Below are 21,550 nucleotides of genomic sequence, written 5' to 3'. Positions count from 1 at the left end.
ATGGGTTGACATGCTCAGAGCTGTGTTAAGAGAAGGCTAAATTAGTAGCACTGTGCGGGATATATGACATGAGTAAGAAATGAAGCAGAGAAGCCAGCTGGAGCAATTTCAGCAGGAACAAAGGAGAGAGCCCCTTCTGGGCTGGGAAGACAAAACTGGTTACAAAGTTGGGGAGGGTCTCTTGATAACTGGTTATCTAAAGCTGTGCTTTGAGATACGGTAGCCACAAACTACATGGAACTTTCAAAATTTAAAATTAATTGAAATCTAATAAAATTCAAAATTCAATTCTTCAGTTGTCCTAACCATATTTCAAGTCCTAAGTAGCCAAGGGTAATGAGTGGTTACCATGTTGGGAGACATTACAGAACATTTCCATGGTCACAGAATGTTCTACGGGATATCACTGCTTAAGGAGGCAGGAATAAGGAAAAAGAAGAGACAAGAGAAGCATCCAGTGTTTTTGAGCCTAGGCAATTAATGGAATTCATAAGCAAAAGTGGGAGCAAGTTTAGGAGCAAAGGAGAGTTTAGGAATTTATGACTTCAAAGAGCTCTTAGGATCCTCACATAGAAAGAAAGAAAGAAACAAACAAACAAAAAAAACCAGTGAAGCTGGAAGTGGAGTGACTCTGAACACAGGCTAGAACTAGACATAAAGTTCTGGAAGCCAAGCCCCACAGCAAGACCGCCAGAGCTACAGGCACTAGAGGAGGAGGCCAGGCGGAATCACGAACAGATCTTAGATGTATGTGCTGAGAAGGAAAAAAGAACAGATGTCATCAAGGAGGTGGAAATGGGACTGGAATAATTCTGTCCCCAGAGGTTACAGGAAGAGAGAAAATGGAAAAGGTTAACAATGCTGTTTGCTTCAGAAAGGATACCGGAACTCTGATTTGCTGAGTTGAGGCCCCCACTTCTCTAAGTACATGTGGCTCAACAGTTGCAACAAAGAGACAAGAGGTAGAGGCAAGAACCACAGAGTCTTCCAGAAGTCTGGCCCCGCATTCCTAACACCTCTGACGTATCTGTGTCCAAAAGGGCTGTCCAGCCAGGCCCCGTGCCTGGCTTTCACTTCACTGGAGCTACTCAAGCTCCTCTTTCAGTCTCACACTCGGATTTCAAATTCAAATTCCCATATGCCCAACTGTAGATGAACTCATCCCTGGCCATGGGCCCAGGTTTCCAACTGCCTCTTGATCATTTCCATCTGGGTGTAAACAGTCACCTCCAACTCAAAACACTGAATCTGAACTCATTATCTCACCCCTACACCTGCACTCTTCCTGCTGTTGCAGCTCATGACCCAAGCAGTAACTCTGAGCTTCCTTCTGGACGCCCCCTCAACCCTCCTTTCCACATGCAAATCCACCACCGGGCCCTGACAATTTTACCTGCTTAACGTGTTTTTAAAAGCAGGCTGCTGCTCTATATTTCTGGATCATTGCACTCAACTGAGAAAAGCATCCTACCAAGCCCCCTGCCTCCAATCTCTTCCCCGACATAGCTTCCCCCAGTGTGTTCTACCTACAATACATTCCTGGACCATATCGCTCCCCTCTTTAAAATCTTTCAGTAGCTTCCCATTGCTGTTATAGAAACAACAGACTTGAGCCTACAATGACATCTATCCCTTAATTCTACCTTCAATCTCATCTTCTTCCACCTCCTGTTCCAGAAATGTCCAAAATCACAGTTGTTTCATAACTATTTGCTCAAGCTAGACCCAACATTTAACATCTCTATATGTTAAACTTCTCACACTACCTATCCCCCCATCATCCTGAGCCTGGCTCTTGTTCACCCATTAACAGTCAGCTGGGAAACCCCCTAACTTTCTCTTTACCACTAGTTTGCAAAAACTCCCCCCAGGGGCTCCCATAAGTACCCTGTGAATAATACTGGATTTGTCTCTTAAACTAACTTCTTTGAGAACAAGGAATTTATTCTACTCCACTTCCTTTTCACTGCCCTGCACAGTGCTTGGGACACTGAAAAAGTTTCTAAAAGTAAATGGATGAAAAGTAAATAAGTAAAAACATCAGGTGTAAGATCCCAAAAGATCCTCTTCTATTTCTGCCTTCATTTCAGACTAAAACAAATGCCTACAGCCAATGGCAAATATTTCCTCAACTAATTTTCAGATTCAAGTAATTTAAACGATGTACGGGCAGCCCATATATGTCAAAAGGCCCAGCAAGCTATGGCCGAAGTGGGATTTGTGATCTGTGTACCAGATCCTAAAATTGTCCCAAGAGGCCAAAGATTCTGTATCAGAGTGGATCTGTCTAGGAAATCCTTTTACAGGTTTAGTTACAGGACAATTCCTCATGACAGGAACTCTACCTAGAACCAGGCTAAAGTGGACTTCAGCCACAGACACAGTTTGCTGGCACTACATACTTATTTAAGAGATGAAATAAGGTTATGAATACCTCCAAAAATTTTTTTTTTAGAATATGAGTTCTCCAAGGGGAGAGGCAGAGTTTTAACACCTTTGTGTCTTCACAAAGCCTAACAGTAGGCCTAGCACATAAACGTCTACAGGATAGATACATGTGAAAGTCAGCATGGTTCTACAAAATGTTCAGTACCAATGTCGGCCCGACCTATCATCCTAAAACTTAGAAATGGATCACAAGAGAAGCACTTTTTTCTTCATCTCTTCTTTTCAAAACATCCCATGCCTTTTCTCTCCATAATTACATTCAAGTCAACAATTATTAATCCCTAACATGTATCAGGTTATAATTTAATGAGGGCAGAGGTTTACAACAGAGCTTCAGAATAAAATTGCAAATTGAAATATATACCATATGTAGTTTTTAATGGATTTCAATGAAATCAAAACATAAAGAAGCATCTACGACAAGGGGCTACTGAGAGATTATGACCTTGGTCTCCTCCCCTGGACCAGAAAAGTGTGAAACTTATAAAGGGCACTTGTCCAAGACACAGGAGACACCTGGCTTACAACATCCCTGAGCTCAGTGCAAATGTTGACACTGTCAGTCAACATGACCTAGCTCCACACCTAGTCCCGAACCTAGGCCTCTAAACTGGTCCCCAAATCCTGTCTTTCTGTGCCTGGTATGGAACCACAATGTTTTTTGTCCACGGATCTTTCTGGAAGCAGAGCTTAGAGTCATTACAGTTCAGTTCAGTGGTATCAGAGTGCTGACAACACAGCTACCAGTCCTTTGAATAATAACGCTAATAACAATGTGCTATTGGACAGTAATGTGTCAAATGAACCAACTTGGATACCCCCCGAGTTACATTTATTATCCAACAGAATATGCTAGTTTTGTAAGTGTAGAGAAAACTGAATTTTCTGTGGTAGTCTTATGTGTTTATATTACTGCTGAAGAAAAATAATTTTTAAATGTTAATAAAAATGAAAGAAATGGAAAGTGCCCAATCCTCCTAAAAATGTATCCTTACTACACACTGAGATCATCTGTGAGGAAAATAAGAACATATGCCAAGAACAACTTTAATTGCACATTTAATTTTTAAAATTACGCTGTGGCTTAGTTAGAATTAATTCTCTTTTGAGACGTTGCTCTCCTCTTCAACATTCCTTTGGCTGCCTGATGACTAGAAGAGTCTTCTTCCGCGGCCCATACCAAGAAAGTTTTCCTCTGTTTGACAATTAATCCAGGTATTGGTTTAACTTTAAAATACAGCATCCTTTTGGGTTCTTCTTTTTCTTTTAGCTCTAGTTATAGAAAAATTACTTTCATATAAGGTGGACTCAGTTTCCTGATAAAGACCTTAACTTAAAATGTGTTGTTTTTAGAGTATACACTTTCCTGTATTAAAAATACCTGACTTCTTAACTAAATGTCATGTAGACAATCTTAATAATTATTTTAAGCTATTGGCAATTTCTACCAAAATTTTGGCCTTTACGCCATAGTCTGTCCTCTGCCCCTACCACATACTCTGTTCTTGGACACGTAATCAAGTGGGACCGGGAAACTTAATTAAGACAGACTTGTTCTTGTGCTTGTGGAAAGAATATACACAAACAAAAAGGCCCAGGACTGGTAACACACACCCAAAGGAAGGAACCCACCCCGGGAGCCCGTGCCCCCACTGGGGTGCCCACCTACAGCAGGACCTCTCCCTGGAGCCTCAGGTGACACTGGGTAAACGCTGCAGCCCAGGAGAGAAGCAGTACCCTCCATTCTCGGCTACGACTTCGCTTTCTTCCAACCACAGGCGGCCAGTCTCAGGCAATACCTAATGTTAAGCTCCCTTGACAAGGCACCTGTTTTCCCTAGTAACAGCATGAGAATGGTTTCTGATTCTGTAACTCGCAGATGCAGCTGAATTCTGGAAGGCAGCTGTCTAACTGGCAATACTGTGATGACCTCCTAGCAATGGCAGCAATGACTGCTACCCACCTGCTAAAAGGAGACACAGAACTGATTTATGAAATGAAACTTCCAAACTCAAAATCATTGGTCATATGGAACAGGAGCAAAGTACTTCAAAAATGATCTCCCACCACATTAAGATTCTAAAATGTGCTTTAAATTAAGATAGACTCTCTCTGCCATTGTGGGTGTGCTGAGAGTTCCTCAATTATTCAAGTCTGACATCAAGCCTGCACTTCTGAAGGAGCGGGCAGACTTCTTGAGAACTGTGCCAGGCAATAACGGCAGTTTATGCCTCTAAGAATCATGGGGACCCTCAACAGAAACACCAGTCCTGGTCCTCAGAATGGAACAATGACATCCCTTCCTCCTTTCCACCTGTTCGTTCTTGAACACACCCTTATTCAGTACCACCTTTGGACCACGCACTCTTGTAGGTGCTGGAGAGACAGCAAAGAACAAAAGAGAGAAAACACCTGCCTTCATGGAACTTACTTCCAATGGAGGAGAAAGACAATGAACAAAATAAGTAAGTATAAAGATACTTATTTGGTCAGGGCAATACAGATTTTTCTTTAGAGAGGAGGGAGCGGTGGGATGCAAGCTATAACAGCAGTGTCAAACCCATTCACAACAGTGGAAAACACAACCTCATTAGAAAGAGAAATTAATGGACTGTGAATTAGAAAGAGAAGTATGTTTCCCATCCTCTGTTCCATTTCCAAAGTAAAACGATCACAAAAGTGTGGGGGAGCAGAATGCTTTTAAGACAACTGAAGGGCTGGATCGCTCACTTTTCTCTCTCTGTCTCTCCTTCTCGGTCTCTTTCTCTTACCTTGGTCTCCTCTAACTGCCTTTGCAGATTTTTAGGGTCCACAGCGATGGGTTCAGATAAGTGTTTGCTCGCTGTGACCTCACAGACCTGGAGCCCAGAAAGGAGTCCACATGAAGCTTCTTCATAGTGTTGATATTTATCCACCAGGTCTTTAAGGTTATTCCCAAGGACATTGCACTAAAAAACAATAAAAATGAAAACTTAGAAGAAATGAAGGGTGGAGGATTAAAATCCTACTGTATATGTGTTAAAAACCATAGGACCTACGAGTTAGGCAATTTGGAAAACACCAGAGTTCAACCAAAGTTAGGGGAAAATGATAGGACTAAGATATTTTTCTTCGTGTGAAGAACCATCTTCAAAAAGTAATCATAAAAACAAAGAGATAGTCCTAGATTTATACCAGTGCAAAAACATGTTTACAGGGGCTGGGTCTCATCACCGAATGGAGAATTCGGGTATCAATCGCCAAGGGAACTAACCTACCAGACACATTCCAAGTTTTATATACCACATGGATAGCTATGTATTTGATGGAAAAGTTTTCAAAGTACTTTATAAATCACTTCTATGTCACCCAAGACTGAAGTTGCACAAGCAGGGCAAATAATCTAGAGCAGAATGGAGCAAAGGCCAATAATCAATGATGCTCCTCAAACCATTTGTGCGACTTGGTTAGTCTGTTCAGCTTATACTGTGAGGAGGGAAATGTCTTAGTTTTGTGGGTTTTTTTTTTTTTTTAACAAAAGCCTTCTGCTTGTGCACAAGGAGAAGCTGAAACAGTCTGTTAACTGGGAAGCATTACAATAACGTACTGATCAACCACACCTGCAAAACAAACAAGTGTGAAGGGAAAATGATCTGACGTGAAAGTTTGGTTCCAAGCCTGAGAGGCTGCAAATCAGCAAGCCACGCTTCAGGTCCGGAACTAAAACACAAACGCCACCTGGTGGTCAGATCGGATATTGGCGTTTTAGAGTTAAGGCCGTCTGGAAACCACTCGCAAAAAAACCTAAATCGATACCTTGAGGCTCCTAACTTTCAAACATGTTTGCTGAGGTAAAGCAGATGAGTAAGAAAGAGGGAATGAAGATGAAACCACCTCATGTCCTCTGCTTCAGTTCTTCGATTTCTCGCTTCTAATTCCAAAAACCAAAGTGGAGAGGACAGAGCGAAACTATAGTCACAGGCTAATCTCCCCTTAAAAATAAAATTACCTTCGAGTAGAGAGACCTGAACCGATCGGTGGCATGATCCAGCTTGCCCTGGACTTCTCTGTGGGTCGCCGAAGTATCGATGCTTTCCTGGGCAGCCTTGCCGCTGCCGCTTCTCCTGCTGCAAGATTTGGCCGCTTCTAACACTCTGTTTCCAGAAATCGTGATGTACCTCAAGTCCCCTTTGTGAGAAATGACATCCTCTGAGAAACTCTTCTGCCGCTTCAGCTTGGTCAGCAAGCCGCCGAGGTCGTCTGCGCCTGCCTCCAGGTTTTCCAGCTCCTGCTCTGACTGCTGCAGCCAGTGCTCGAACTCGCTGTAGTCGGCGTCAAACTTCTCCAGTTCCTCCTGCAGAGAGTGAGTCAACTTCATCTTCCTCTCTGACTCGGCCAGCGCGGCTTCATAGTGTGCTTTCAGTTCCTTCATGTTCTTCTGCAGTTTCTCTTTCTCCTCGGGAGACAGATGGTGGCCCTGTGTATCGAGCAAGGCTTGTGCAGCCTGCGTGGCCACGAGGACGGCCTGGTGCTGAGAGGCGATCTTCTCGTGTCGGGCCTGCATGAGAACACATCAGCCGGGAGGTCAGAGCTGTGACAGGGTTACACAGAGGAGGCTGTTGGGGTCCCCCCAACCCCAGTAACCTCAGGACGGACAGACTTAAATGAGCCACAGGCCAGTGATTGGATTCTCATTGACCTCAACAGGGTGCAAAGTATTTCCCTCATGTGGTCGCATTTCAGAAGAGCAGACTTGACCATTCTAATTTCATTTTTATGGAGATTTTCTAATCTTCTCTAAAACAGCCCTTAGATAGTCACAGAAGATAAGTACTGATTTTAAGAAGTTTGGGGAAAATGTGATGAATATCTCTTCCAATTGAAAGACAAGCACCTACAGTCTGATCTCATTCTAGTCATTGCTTCCTGACAACCATCCCGAAGGGACTGCTCCTGTCTTAAGCTAATTACTGAGCAAAGAAATACAACATTTTTATTAAGAAATGATCCTGAGAAGACACTTAAGAAGGAAAAAGAGAATTTGTTAATTTGAAGGCTATAAAAACACTAGGACAACAATTAAGCAAGAACAATACACCTTCGGAGAAACCCAGAGAAAGTTAGAGGAACATACACAATCAAAGGGAATACTGGAGCTACTGGGCTTCACTGGGCCTCAGCTTCCTACATGAGGAAAAGGGAAACAATAAGCCCTACACATCCTAGGTTTGCCGACACAAGTACATGAGATCATGCGTTCAGACTACTTCCTGGCAAGCCCGGCACATGCCAGGGATTAAAATCCACTCTGAAAGCAGAGAACAGGTGCGCAGAGCTACTGCGTCCTCAACATTCAGGGCAGCTGGGCGGTGTCAGGTAGCTGGAGTCTCTTTCTCTCCAGCCACAGCAGCTGCTTCCATTCACACCAATATCCATACAACTATGGCAAAAAAAGTAAGAATCCTTTTAGGTAATTTCCAAAACTTCTCATAATGGTTTACAGGGAGCCAAGGTAATGATAACATTACCTCAGAGCTCTCTGACTATTTGGTCCACCCCCAACCCCACTCCAGGAACTCCAGTGTCTCAAACCACTACCTCCACCCCCACCTCGTGAGGCACATTAGGGGCTTTTTTCCCCAGGTCTTCTCATCTGGTAACAGCTCTTCCCTCAGGTATCTCTCGCACACATCCCCTCTAAGTCTTCACACAAATCTCATCGTCTCAGGGAGACCTGCTCAGAGATGGTCCTATTTAATGCTGATAAGTGGTTCCTGACCCCATGCTCACCCACCCACACCAACTCAACTTATTTCTTTTAGCAAAAGATCATCACCTTCTAACATCCCATATTGTATAAAATTTAGTTATTAATAAATAACTATCATCCTCACTATCCTCACAGGCAAGCACCATGGCAGGTAATGTATTTTGCTCACTGGGAAATCCCAAGCACCTAGAACAGTGTTAGCACCAAGGGCTAATAAGAATAACTATGCTATGAAATAAACAGGACTGAGAAGCATTGTTGTAGGATAACTGTTCACTTACAAGTCTGATCCCCATCAGTCAGCTGAGAACAGACTCATGAATATTTGTATTCTGTCTATAACAATGCCTGCCACATCATGGACACATGATATTTTTGTCCAAAGAACTTTTCTCCCACAGACTATGTCTTTGACATTTGAGCTATAACCATAGACTGCCCTCCAGTGGGTCCTCCGCACATGGGAGGTTAGACAGACATATGGAACACCTTATAAATGATCTGATCCATCCCCTTCCTTTTATAAATGAGGAAATCTGGGCTGAGGGAAGAAACCATGTGGCCTAGGACATGTGGCACAACTAGAAATTACTGGAAACAGAGAAGCTCTGGCCAGGCCCTTGGGCTGTCTCTGCACTCTGTCAGGACATTAGGAATTCCTAAAGCACTTTCAGAGACCCATATCCTTAGAAGCAAAAAGATCAGAAGGCAAACATCATGCTGTGGCTAAAAACAAGAGCTTTCCTACAAGGCCTCTTTATGTTTGAATCCACCCACTGGTATTTTCACTCGTTGGGTCAAGTTACTAACCTTTCCTGACTTCTTTGTAGCTGACTCATTCCTAAAGGAATTCATTAAATTTTTCATTTTAAGAGATAATTACAATAAGGTTCTGGAATAGCCCCCTGGAAACTATGAATACAATAACTACTTCCACTCTTCTTCTGGTTTGACTTATATTTCCCAGACTATAAAAACCTTCTATTCCAAGGACTCCAAAGACAAAGACATGGAGGAAAACTTCCCAAACTGCAAAGGGGCCTCCAGTCCACTCATCTGATTTTGTGACAACAAAAGCCACATGCTGAAATAAAATGATCAGTTATGTGACACTCTAAAAAAGGTTTTCAAAAGTTGCCTCTGCTCCGGCACTAGATGTGTACACTTGGACAAGCGACTTCACTTCTGTACGTTCCAGTTTCCCCACCTGTGAAATGAGAATGTAGCCCCCGGCTTCCAAGGGAGCGGGGGGCCAGGGGGACTCAGGCTGTTCAGATGGGAAGAGCTGAGAAAGGAGCCTGCAGGGTCCACCATAACTGTTATCTATTTGCTATTAATTAATACCAGCTATCATTATTTCTATTAATTCCTCACAAATTTGCTCCCATTAGTAGAATGCCACATCTCGTGACTTAGTTCTCATTGTTTCTTGCTTAGAGTTCTCACAGCAACTTATATCTGACACAATGATGCACCTAGAAAGTGGGACTTTATTGTCAGTGGTCATTAAGGTTTCAAGAGAGAACTCGGGTGCCCCATTTCCACAGACCTAAGATACAGAATTCGACAATATCACTCTGTTTAAAACAACAAACCTTAACTTTCTGGTACTGCTGGTTCAGATTCTCCTCAGTGGTTCCAACTTGTCCATCAACATCAGTTTCCAACAGGTTACCATTAACCTCATCCTCCTCTCCCATCACCAACGTGCCATCGCCTTCTTGAAAATGAGTTCCATTCTGTTCAATGACCTGTCTCTGTTTGACCTCTGCTCTGTCAGAGTCTTTGTCCACGTTGGAGAGCCAGTCCAGAAGGTTTTCTATTTTGGTTTTGCTCTCTTCCAGTTGCTTTGCAGCCGCCACCTGGAGAGAAGAAGTTCACAGGAGATATTCTATATGCTGGCTGAGGCACTAGTTTTAAGACACTCCAAAAGTAAATATTTAAAATCATTTAAAATTAGAGTGGGGATACTAAAAATGGACACACACTGAAAACTGAACACAGTGAAATTAAACCTTAGAGTCACAGGTAGTTACTGGGCATTCTGAAATTTTAACTACAATTGATGTCCTTAAAAAGACATTCTGAAATTTTAACTACAATTGATTGAGTCTCATGCATTTCCCAAGTAGAAAGCCTGACAATCCCACTTAAAAAAATTTTTTTAAAGTTAAAACGAGTTTTTCAAACTTTCTATAATATTTGGCCAATTATATGACTGGAAACCCATCATTCTCGTCTCTGGTACTAATCATTGCTTACTGGCACCTGATACCACTTAAAACTTCAAGTAGCTATTACACTAATCATCTTCAACAAAGCAACAGTGTATCACATATTGGAATGAGGACCTTTTCAGTTTCTTCTTTGATTGCTGTTGTCACAACTTTATCCAGCTCCTTTTTGGATTGTTCTGCCTTTAGATTAAGCTGTTCACACTTAAACTTGGCTTCATTGAGTTTTTGCTCAATCAAAGCTTTATCTTCTCGTGATAGCTTCTCGCCATTCTCTTTTAAGAATTTCTCCGTATTTTTCACTATTTCTGCCAAAGCCTGTGCACTTCCTCGCATATCTTTCTGTAATTCCTTATAACACAAAAGAAAAAAAAAACTCTTATTAAATTATTACCTATTTAATTCTTTGAGAGCTGTAATTCTAAAACAGGGAGTGAGCAGAGAAGAATCGAACACTTATTTATAGGTTGAAAACGCATAGTCAATCTGAGTTGGTTTACTTAAATCACAATATTTAATTTAATGTGAACTCTCAAACAGCATTAAAGAAAGTGTGAGATTTTCATGTTTCCAAAACATAAAAATTTATGTTTCAGAACATGAACTTAAGGAGCATGTAGGTGGCTCAATTGGTTAAGTGGCTGACTCTTGGTTTCAGCTTGGGTCATGATCTCACGGTCCTGGGATCCAGCCCGGCATTGGGCTCCACACTCAGCGGGGAGTCTGCTTGAGGATTTCTCTCCCTCTCCCTCTGCCCCTCCTCCTGCTCTGTCTAAAATAAATAAATAAATCTTCAAAAAAAAGAGAAAATAATCAATTTAATAATATAATCTATACAAATTTGCACACACCAGATATTATCACACTATATGAACACATTTATAGGAGCTTTTAAAGACATGACACTACTATTTATTCAGTTTCTAAACATTTATTGTTTAATATATATCTATTTACTCAGGATAAAAACAAATTCTCCCAGTGAACTAAGATAACTTCTTCTAACCCCAAGGCTCTCTAATATGCAATGTTTGCTTCTTTGCCACAGTTGCTAGGAAGCTCAAGATTAAGATCTCTCCTCAGCAGTTATAGCTTCCCTCCATCTAGATTTCTCTATGGAATTTTTCTCTTCTTTTCCTCCTTTATTTTGTGTTTTCATTCTCCAAATTATACTGTGTTTGAACTTTCGCAATATTTTTCTGTATTTTTTAATTTAAGTTTTATCAAATCATTCTAAGTATTTGAATGGAAAGAGATACTACTTATTGAGCCACTACTACGTGCCATTAACTGTGCTAGTCACTTAATTAACACACAGCATTTGCTTAACTCCTACAATCAGTGACGTATGACCAACAAAGAAACTAAGGCTTGAAGAGGTTCTTTATAAAGCTAACAGTGTGGAGTATCTTGGATTTGAACCAAGAGCTATCTAGTTATCATGAGAATGTTCTTTCTCCTGACACCAAAATCAGACTATCTTTACCTCTCTTTATTGTTTGTTCACTTGATGAAGAGGGACAAATTGTGGAGAAAGATGAAAGGAATAGGAAATTAAGAAAGAGAAAGAACCCAGACAAATGGCTATTATACAACTAAGTGAACTGGCCTTAAGGGGAGACAAGTTTTAACTCCTCACACAAGGTATTTCCATTAGCAACCTCCTTTATGGCGCCTTCCCTCAATATCTCACCAACACCAGTCAAGAAAATTATTGGCTTTCTTGAAGCTGGAAATGTAACTCTTAGCATCAAGTTGAAAGTTCACCTTGGCTCAGAATAGCTGACATGATTTGCTAATAATACTATTAGTATCAACAGAAAGCTGCTGATGCAAAACCAAATTTTACCTCCTGCTTGGACTGATACTTCTTTAACTCAACTGTGCCATCTCCAATCACGAAGGCTTCCTGGTGACCAATGAGGCGGTTTTCAGTCTGGGTGAGGAGATCGCATATTCCTTGGAGTTTCTCTTTGTACTCTTGCTGACGTTCTGCCACGATCTAAACAGGGCAAAATCAAAGCACCTTAGATGTGTGGTCATAAACTCACTATTGTGATTCCTCCTTATGAGAACACATTTTGCAAGTTCTGCACATTTTACGAGTTCTAACTGCAAAACCAGAACATATCTTGCAAGTTTTTCTGTGTATGCTGTAAACATGATAGCAGTGGGGTACATATGGAGCAAGGTGACACAGAAAGTAAGAGCATGTCCCGTATACAAAGAAGGAGCTCATGTTCGGATGAAACTGCTCAGGAGAATACTGGCCATGCATATGGGTAAGAGATGGAGCTTCTGACCCACAGGAAGGAACATTCCATGTTCTTAAGCTCTCGAAACCTGCGACACACACAATTAATTCTGCAAAAGGATACCAAAACAGAAGTTAGTTGTGGTTTGTCTGTTAATGTATCTGCTATGTGTACTTAGGTTATCATGCGAAAGACAATGCCTAGGGGCTTCAAGAAATAATAAAAGGAGCACTGCATGCAATGTTTTTACTTAATCACTATGCCTAATTCCACTGCCACCCCTCTGCTCATTATTGCTATTAGATGTAGCACTCTAATATAATTCACTCTATTAAGAGATTAATTTGGTAAATCAGTACTAATACTTGCACCTTTCCTTTTCCTACTATTTATACACTAGTTATGCATCTTATAGCCACTGATCATGTTTCCTAGAAGCCTAACACATGCCAGGCAAGTAAAGTACTATGTGTTCTATAGTCATTCTTTTTTTAGTGCTCACAATACTACCAGGTAAGCATGGTTACTATTTCATATTTATCACTGAGAAAACCATGATTGAGCAATGTGCCCTAGGTCACACATGACTGAGGGTAGCTAGGAGGTGAGCTCAGCCACTCTGACTCCAGAGCCCATGCTCCGTGCTGCTGTGCCCTCCTTCCTCCCAGTGGGAAAAGATACCTTACCCTTCTTTGTCCATATGTTCTTCAATTTATCGAAATCTGAGTGCATCCATATTTCCTACTCCCCCCCCAAAATCAAGACTCCCACTTGAAAATGGTGGTTTCAGGGAGTCATAAAAATTAAAATAAACTATAGCATTCTTGTGGAAAACAATATTCTTATATATTCCAGAATCTCTCCATTATACCCTGTCCACTAACTGCCTTTCCGGATCCTGGGGTATCCACATAACAGGTTTCACACAAAAGAACTAAAAACGAAGAATTCCAGCTCCACAAAGAAAGGCAAACCTTCTGATCATCAAGATCTTGTTCTAGCTGTAACAGAGCCTCTAGGTGCTCTACCCGGGCAGTTACTGATTCCTGCACATCAAGAAAACACTTCTGAGTGGTATTTAGGAGCCTCAGGAGTTGTTTGCTTTGGCTGGGAGACAGGTCTTGCGCACACTCAGAAATGAAGAACTGCACATCAAGGGCAGTAGCCTCCAGCTGCACTTTGGTGTGTCCAAGGTCTTTTAACACGTTCTGTGAACAAAACAGTGCAAGTTATAAAATGGGAAGTAAGCCATAATATAAAACTTGCATTGACAATATTTAAAAACAAGGTTTTACTGACATGTTTTCATGATTCGGTTAGTCAAAAATCTATTCAGCACCTGATAGTGGATGGTAATGATGAAATTATTTAAATACTATGGTACTTAATATTATATGGGAAGACAATTTCTCTAAGAATTTTTTTTAAATTTCTCTAACTTACTAGTCTTCACTCTTACTCGAACTTTCTAGTCTAATATCTTTCTTAGAGAGAGTGTGCAGGAGGAGGGACAGACGGAGAAGGAGACCATCTCAAGCAGACTCCCTGCTGAGTGCAGGGCCCAAAGAGGGGCTCGATCTCACAACCTGAGATCATGACCTGAGCCAAAATCAAGAGTCGGATACTTAACCGACTGAGCCACCCAGGTGCCCCTCCTCTAAGAATATTTTATTCTTTTTATATTTAATATTTTAATACTTTAATCTTGCCTCCATAGCACATTTAAAATGTAACTCTAACAAAAGATAAAAACCCAAACTTACATAGATTTGGCATGTTAAAGGGGAAAATAAACATTAAAATATTACTTGTTAATATTTACAATATCCATGTAATTGTGGCTTCACATAAATAAGCCAATGGGGAATCTGAAACATAAATTCAATGAACTACAATTTCAGTTTTCTGACTCAGGCCAGGAGCCTAAACATCATTCATGAGGCATGCTATCCAAGTTAAGAACTATGATGTACTTTTAAGACTAATTTAACAATTACATATTTATGTGACTAATACATGAATATAAATCTTAAGATGTCAGTGGTGGTAAGACACTGATAAGGCAGTTGGGAAAGCATCAGAATGATAACCATAAGTTGTGATTATTTTATGGTTGTGTTAGTTATAAATAAACATCTCTTAGAGACAAGGAAAGAAATAATCCTTTCAGATTTAGCAGTCATGATTGTTCTTGTAAATAGTTGTTATATTAAACCTGGAGGTTTTTAAATGTACTTTATCTCATTTATTTTGATACTTGCCTTGAGAAATTCCAAACTTCTCTTCACATGTTCAGCGTCTTGTACATTCACAATCTCAATATCCTTCATAGACTTGCTCTTCTCGGATATCCAATGTGAGAAAGACTCCAGTTTCTGTAGAAATTCTTCATGGGAAACTGCTAGTTTAGACTAGAAAATAAAATCATGTGTTCATTTCAATTACCAAATTTCAAATTCCTACAAAAACTGGCTCTGTTTCAAGGCCCTAGAAGTATTAATACAAAAAAGACTTCATCTCATAACTAAATTTTCAAATAATCAAATTTTCTTCAAAACTCAAATTCTGACTTGGCGTGAAATGCTTCGATGCCTACCATTTCGGAGTCAATCGCAAGCATGACATGTTTCATTCTTTCTGAAGATACAATGCTGAGGGAAGAGAAAGCAGTCTGCAAATTTTGGTGGCTAGTCCTCAATTCCTCCAGCTGTCCGCTGGGGAAGTCACTGGGAAGAGACTCTAAAAACTCTTCTGCCAACTTCATGTCTTTTCTTAAAAGAACAGCAATTGGAGCCAATCCCAATTCAAATGTCTGCGAAAAACAGATATCCCAGAACCATTCAGTGAAAATACCAATCACAATCCATTCTAAATGTACGAGTAAAGCCCAATGCTCATTTTTCCAAATTAACACCAGCTGACAATCATTCGTAACAGGCAGTGGATAGTTCTTACCTCTAACTGTTTAAGTTGGTTCCTCAAAGCTTCCAGATTATTATCCAGAGACTCCTGGCTGTCTAAAGGGGGCTTCATATCTTGAAGTAAAGCCAAATACTCATGCATTTTTGATGTGTGCTGTGAACACTGCTGTAATTCAGTGGAAAACTAAACACAAATTTGGACATTTTAATTCAATAGCCTTTACATTGTTTTTTAAAGCAAATAAAATATATGGGGTTATTGCCAAATGTTTCATGCAGCTACTGCCATATAAAAATGTAAAATCAACTTACTTGTTCCATTGAGCTATCTCCAGACGTCATTCCTTTTGACCCTGAAATACTTTCCAAATGGTCTGGGGTATCACTGCATAGCTCCCCCAGCTTCTCATCGCTTGGCAATGCTGATGTACACACAGTCGAACTTTCTAGTCTAATATCTTTTATATTTTGTGAACTAAGGGAACAGTGGTTTCCTTCTTTACTTTTAAGATCATCAAGAATGTGTGACTTTTCATCCACCATCTCAGGAGTAGTGGGTGATTTTTGATTCAAGTCACTGACCTGTTCTACGTTCTCTGAGTACGTGTCAGCCAGCAGCTTGTAGAAAACATTTTCAAGTTGCAATGGAGCTACTTTAGAGGTTATACCTCTTTTCTCTAGCTCATACTCCATCTGGGTTAATTCTTTTATCAATTCAAATGCTCCAGTAATTTTCTGCCTATGCTGATTTTGCTTAAGTATATCAAGGAGAAGCTCAGACTTCAGATTTGCAATATAGAACAGATCATCGCTGCTCTCTGCTTTCAGCTCTGGTGAGTTATTCACAGGGGAAACCCCAGAACAGACACCAACTTCAAAGTCACTGGGCACACCAGATGCTTCATTTGCCAACTGTGATGTGCTAACTCTTTTAATTAAGTTTTGAAGTAAAGTTCTGGTGTCTGCACAGACTGAAGATTCTTCAACCTCTTGAGGATTCATAGGGCCTTCTTCCAGTATACTTTTTAAGATATCCTTTACATCCTCAACAAATACCTGAGATAACTCAGGAAACTGAACCTCCTTTTCTTGGAGTCCTAGAGACAGGGCGTGTTGCTTTTGCTGCTGTTGCTCAATTATTTCCACCTTACTGTTAATTTCTGATAATGAGCAGGCTGTGCTTAAAGGGCTCCTGGAGTTACCATTTCTTATTCGATTTGTGCAGAGTTCTGGTGGCACAAAATTGTTATTTTCCCCCTGGTCTTCCACATTTCTAAGAGGTAAGATTGACAGTGTGCTTTCCTTCCTTTCTGGTGTGAACTGAGCAATTCCTGTTCCCCCTTCTGAGGCACTCTCTTTAGTACAAGGACCACTCTGTCGGGCCATCTCATTTAGAGGTGAGATTTCCTGGATAAGAGCTATCTTCTCTTTTGCATCATTTACTCTGAACTCTACGTGCCCCTTCACAGCAGGGGAAGCTATAAGAACACAGCTTGGGATACCTTCACTGGGTTTCGAGACACCTTTTGCTTTTACATCTTTTGCACAATGTTTTAAATAAGTGAACAGGTCAGAGTCTTTCTCAGGCCCATCAGTGAATGAATCTCTCTCAGTACTTGTATCCCCTTCAGACAACAGAATGTCTGAAGTCATGTCAGCACCAATCACTCTGGAAACTGAGGAGTCAAATATTTCTTCAAGATTCTCAAACTGAACAGGACTTTCACATACCACTGTCTGTAGGTTCTCTGGTTCATCTCTAAGAGTTACAGTTACTTTTTTCAGGCCTCCTTTCTGATTATGTTCTTCACTGTCTGTGATTTGTGGAAATGGACACTGATCATTACCTAAAGCAAGACTCCCCATCGTACTTTCATTAGACAAAAGTCCAAGATACCTATTATCTTCTTGTAGACCTTCTCCTCGCACCTCTCCTTTCCCTGAGCACACTTTATGAACTGATGTTTCATCTTCTGTTAGTATACTGCTTTGGTTGCCTTCCTTTACAGTTAGACCTCTTTCATTTCCTTGATGCTCCTTGGCAGTTACAGAGGCTATGGATGACAAATGGCTTTCCTCAGCAGGCTTTCCTATTAAATCGGGCTCAGAACAAATGACAGCATCAAAAGATGAGCAGACTTCAAGGGTCACATTCTCAGAATATGGATCTCCACCTTTCACAGAGTCAGTAGATTCTGGCCCTTCGTTCAACTTAATCTTCAGGTTCATTAGATCGTTATCTACTTCAGAAGTTGAACAGGTATCAGTATTATGTAAAATAGCTACCGAGCCAAAGATGTCTTCTGATTCAGCGTCTTTAGTGATCGGCAACAATATATCCTTAAGGGCCCGCTCATGATTCAACAGATTTTCTGGGCTTTTTCCAACAACCTCAGTTGTATATTCTTGAAGGTTGCTTCTTTCCATAACCAAGCTCCTTTTACTAGTTGATTCTAGCTGTAAAGCATTTACACCTTGCTGGTTTTCTAAAGAACTGCAGTTGTGCATTCTATCCAGGAGAATTCTTTCATTAACACTCTGACTGTCCTGAGTGTTTTCCTTTTCACCTACTGCAGCGGCATGCAACTGGCTATCTGTATCTGCAGGCTTATCCTGGCACCAGGGCTCCTCACTGTCACCTTCTACTCCTTCTTCATCATCGCCATCATCAACGTCATCATCATCATCACTGTCATATACATAATCCCGATAACTTTCTTCACTTTGCATAGAATCTAACTGCTCAGTCTCAGATGTAAATTCTTGTCCAGTTGTATGTTCTTCTGTTCTCCCTCTCCAACACCCAGTGTCATCAAATTTTAACGAGGCACTAAAGCTCTCTTTTCTTTCTCCAATTTCATAATCAGTCGATGAGTCAGACTCATCACCTTCAAGGCTGTTTGAGCTTTCCCTTTCTGATACAGTTTCCAGCAATGGTCTGTTGCCCTCGCGTAAGCCAACTGAACCTGAATGGATTCTCTCACCAAGATCGACTCCAGCATTCTCGGTAGCCATGAGAACACCCTGGGGAGACTCTGGGCTTCCCCTCACATTTAGGCTGTCGAGCAGTGCCCCCTGGGCTATCACAGAACTTCCACTCTCTCTTGAAATATCATAAAACCCATCCCCAAAGGGAGCAGCCCCATCAGTTTCCTCTTGCAGTGTGGCATAGTCCTCAGGCTGTAAACAATCATGATCGTCCCCTTCCAGAAGCAGAGAATCATGGTCGTCATCTTCAAACAAGGGAGTATCATAAAAATCATCTTCACTGTCAGTGTCTGTTTCTGTCACACTTGGCTGATCATCTAGGAGTGATGTTTCATAGTCGCCAGCACCGACGGTTCCTTCAAGCAGCAGTGGGCTGCAGATAGGAGATGCGCCCTGCAGGGTCATGGCACAGGTGTCCTCTTCCATTTTGGACCCAGATGGCTTGTCTTCAGGTTTCTGTGAAGAGGCAGCACACAATTTTTCCTCTTCGCCATAAGTTTCTGAAATACATTTATCATTGCGAGACTGGTCCTGAGGAGGACTGTCACCTATATTCACAGGTTTCTGTTGAGAGCATTCTCCCTGTAAACTGATATTGATTGCTGCAATTCCCAGAAACTGCTCTTGAAAAGTCTCTCCCATTTGTTGACCTGACAGCTTGGTTTGGTCACTGAGGGGTGATGTGGAGTCTTCACATTTATTTCCATTGCTCTCTAGGGTAGGTATGTCATTTAGGCTTTCCTGGTCATTCCTCAATTTATCATGACTTAGCAAGGCACTCAGCCTGGGAGAATAGTCAAAGATTGTCAAATCCCTGCTTATATTACCTTCATTCTCTTTTTCATTCAAGTCACAGATCCTACTAGTTTTTGATTTCATAATACGATTTGTTATCGAATCACTTGCAAAGTTTTGAATATTTTTAGAATGACTATATTCACCGACATGTTCACTTGTTCCAACTTGACCTTGATTTTCACTGTTTTTAAGTATGTCTTCAGAGTCTTGTCTAAGCATGCCAACTGCTACAAGTTCAGGCTGTGTTGAATAGGATGCAGAATTGGAAACACACACACTGGATGAAGTCTTGACTATATGATCAGTTGCTATTCTATTTGCCAGGTTTTCTGACTCACAGAATTCACTATTGGTAATGATATTTCCCATTTCATTAAACTCTTCATCTATGGCATGCTTTCTATCTTCAGCGATTTCTTTATGCTTAAGTTCTCTACAATGACATTTACCAAAACTATTCGGCGAAGCTATCCTGTCATTCTTTTCTTCACTTGGAGCATTATTCAGAAAAACACCAGGGAGTCTTAAAGTATCAAGACATTCTTTGATGGGTGTGCCCTCAAATTCTGCACTACAGCCTTCCAGCAGCATCCCAACAGCCTCATTCAAGTCTCCATCATACAGCAAGAGCCTCTGCCCTGTGTTTGCATCCATATAGCTATTTATCATCAAATAAGACAGAAATAATTTTTTAGTTTGTTCTGAGCTCTGAGTTGCCACAGGCTCTTCTCCATCAAAAACATCCTCTTCTTGCCTGTAATCATGGACTGTGGATGGTTGGAATTTACAAAAAGAGAGCCATCTTCTGGCATTTTTACAAGCTTCTAAACCCCCCAAATCTGGCATTTTGTCAGGCAGCATTATATTTTTCAAAATCGATGCTGTGTTATTATCTATAATTCCCAGCTGCTTAGCAACATCCAAACCAATGACTTGAGAAGTTTCTGGAATATAAAGAGCTGCTATCTTCTGCCTGCCATTCAGGATTTTGTAGGCCAATTCATTTGTAATCAATTCTTGCTGCAAGGAAGACGATGTTGGAAATATTTCACCAGAGTGAGGCCAAATGAGTCCAACATAGCCTCGCTGAGCCTCTAGGACCAAAAGAGCACTGCTTGAAGTAATTAGATCACACTGGACCGCTTCGTCCACCGTCAAACGTTTAGGAGGGTCTGAGTGGATGATTCCACCTGTTTGAACCTGATATGTGAGAATACTGTTAGCCATGTCTCTGTCAATCACCCCTTCTGCCACAGCTTCTTCAACGGTCATTCTCTGACCAGAGCTGCAACTGATGAGACCCCCAGAAAGAAGCTGTGCACCTAATAACCTAAACATGGTTTCACGGTCTATGAGACCTTCATGAGCTGCCCTTAAAATGCTTATGTTTCTTCCACATTTTAATGTTATTCTGCCTCCTTCTTGCGGTCTCACAGGTAGAAGCCGCAACCCAGTGTTTTCCTGTAAAATACTTCTTTGTATAATATCTGCTAAAGACACCTTCTCAGCGGTGCAGGGGTCAATAAGATCTTTACATGTGTTTTGCCTTTCCAGGACTTTAGAAAATAGTGCTGAGGAAACCAGGTTCTGTTGGAAAGCCTTCTGCAGGGTCAACTGTTCTCCTGTGGCTGGAGTGACTAGAAAGCCTGTGGAAAGCAGTATCTCGAGAACTCTGATGGCCATGGATTCTGATATCATGCCTTGGGCCAAAGCTTCCAGCACTGGAATTGTGGGAGAAGACATAGTAGAAATGATCTCCTTCGCTTGATTTAGTTCTTTGAGTTGGCACAAAACTTGTTCATCAATAAGGCCATGACTTGAAGCATCTTGGAGGTCAAAACATTTTCTTAATTCTGGTGAAATGAGACCAGAAATCATTAGCTGTGTCTCAAGCAACCTAATTCCTGTGTCATAGTCAAGAAGGCCTCTTAAAACGGCCTGAAAGACGGGAAGTACTTCTCCAGTTGTCTGATCAACGGTGCCACCAATCACTTTATCCAGCTGAAAAGAGAACAGAAAATTCTCAGGTCAGTCGGTGACCCAAGGGTGGGCAGAATTTCATGAAACTTAGTTTGCATTTTTTAAGAAATAAATACACTTCAACATAAAAATCCTCTACTTACCAAGGCGCAGCAATGCTGTGAATGTTAGGCAGCT

The 21,550-nt window shown here is 41.1% G+C and overlaps 1 protein-coding gene across 3 annotated transcripts in view; it reads right to left on the bottom strand.

Moving 5' to 3' along the window:
* Window positions 1-21,550, bottom strand: part of LOC111152327 (dystonin) — a 474,965-nt gene that overhangs the window by 113,190 nt on the left and 340,225 nt on the right. For all 3 annotated transcript variants that reach the window (XM_022510820.1, XM_022510821.1, XM_022510822.1), the window contains 5 exons: window positions 12,281-12,433; window positions 10,549-10,782; window positions 9,793-10,059; window positions 6,437-6,985; window positions 5,220-5,396 (listed from right to left, as the gene is read on the bottom strand). In XM_022510820.1, coding sequence (XP_022366528.1) covers window positions 5,220-5,396; window positions 6,437-6,985; window positions 9,793-10,059; window positions 10,549-10,782; window positions 12,281-12,433 — 1,380 coding nt within the window. The remainder of the gene's footprint in view (window positions 1-5,219; window positions 5,397-6,436; window positions 6,986-9,792; window positions 10,060-10,548; window positions 10,783-12,280; window positions 12,434-21,550) is intronic.

The sequence above is a fragment of the Enhydra lutris genome, unplaced genomic scaffold (genome assembly GCF_002288905.1).
Source record: "Enhydra lutris kenyoni isolate GAN:26980312 unplaced genomic scaffold, ASM228890v2 scaffoldscaffold28, whole genome shotgun sequence".
NCBI lineage: Eukaryota > Metazoa > Chordata > Mammalia > Carnivora > Mustelidae > Enhydra > Enhydra lutris.
The sequence above is the reverse complement of the archived record's forward strand: the minus strand, read 5'-3'. Positions and strand labels throughout refer to the sequence as shown.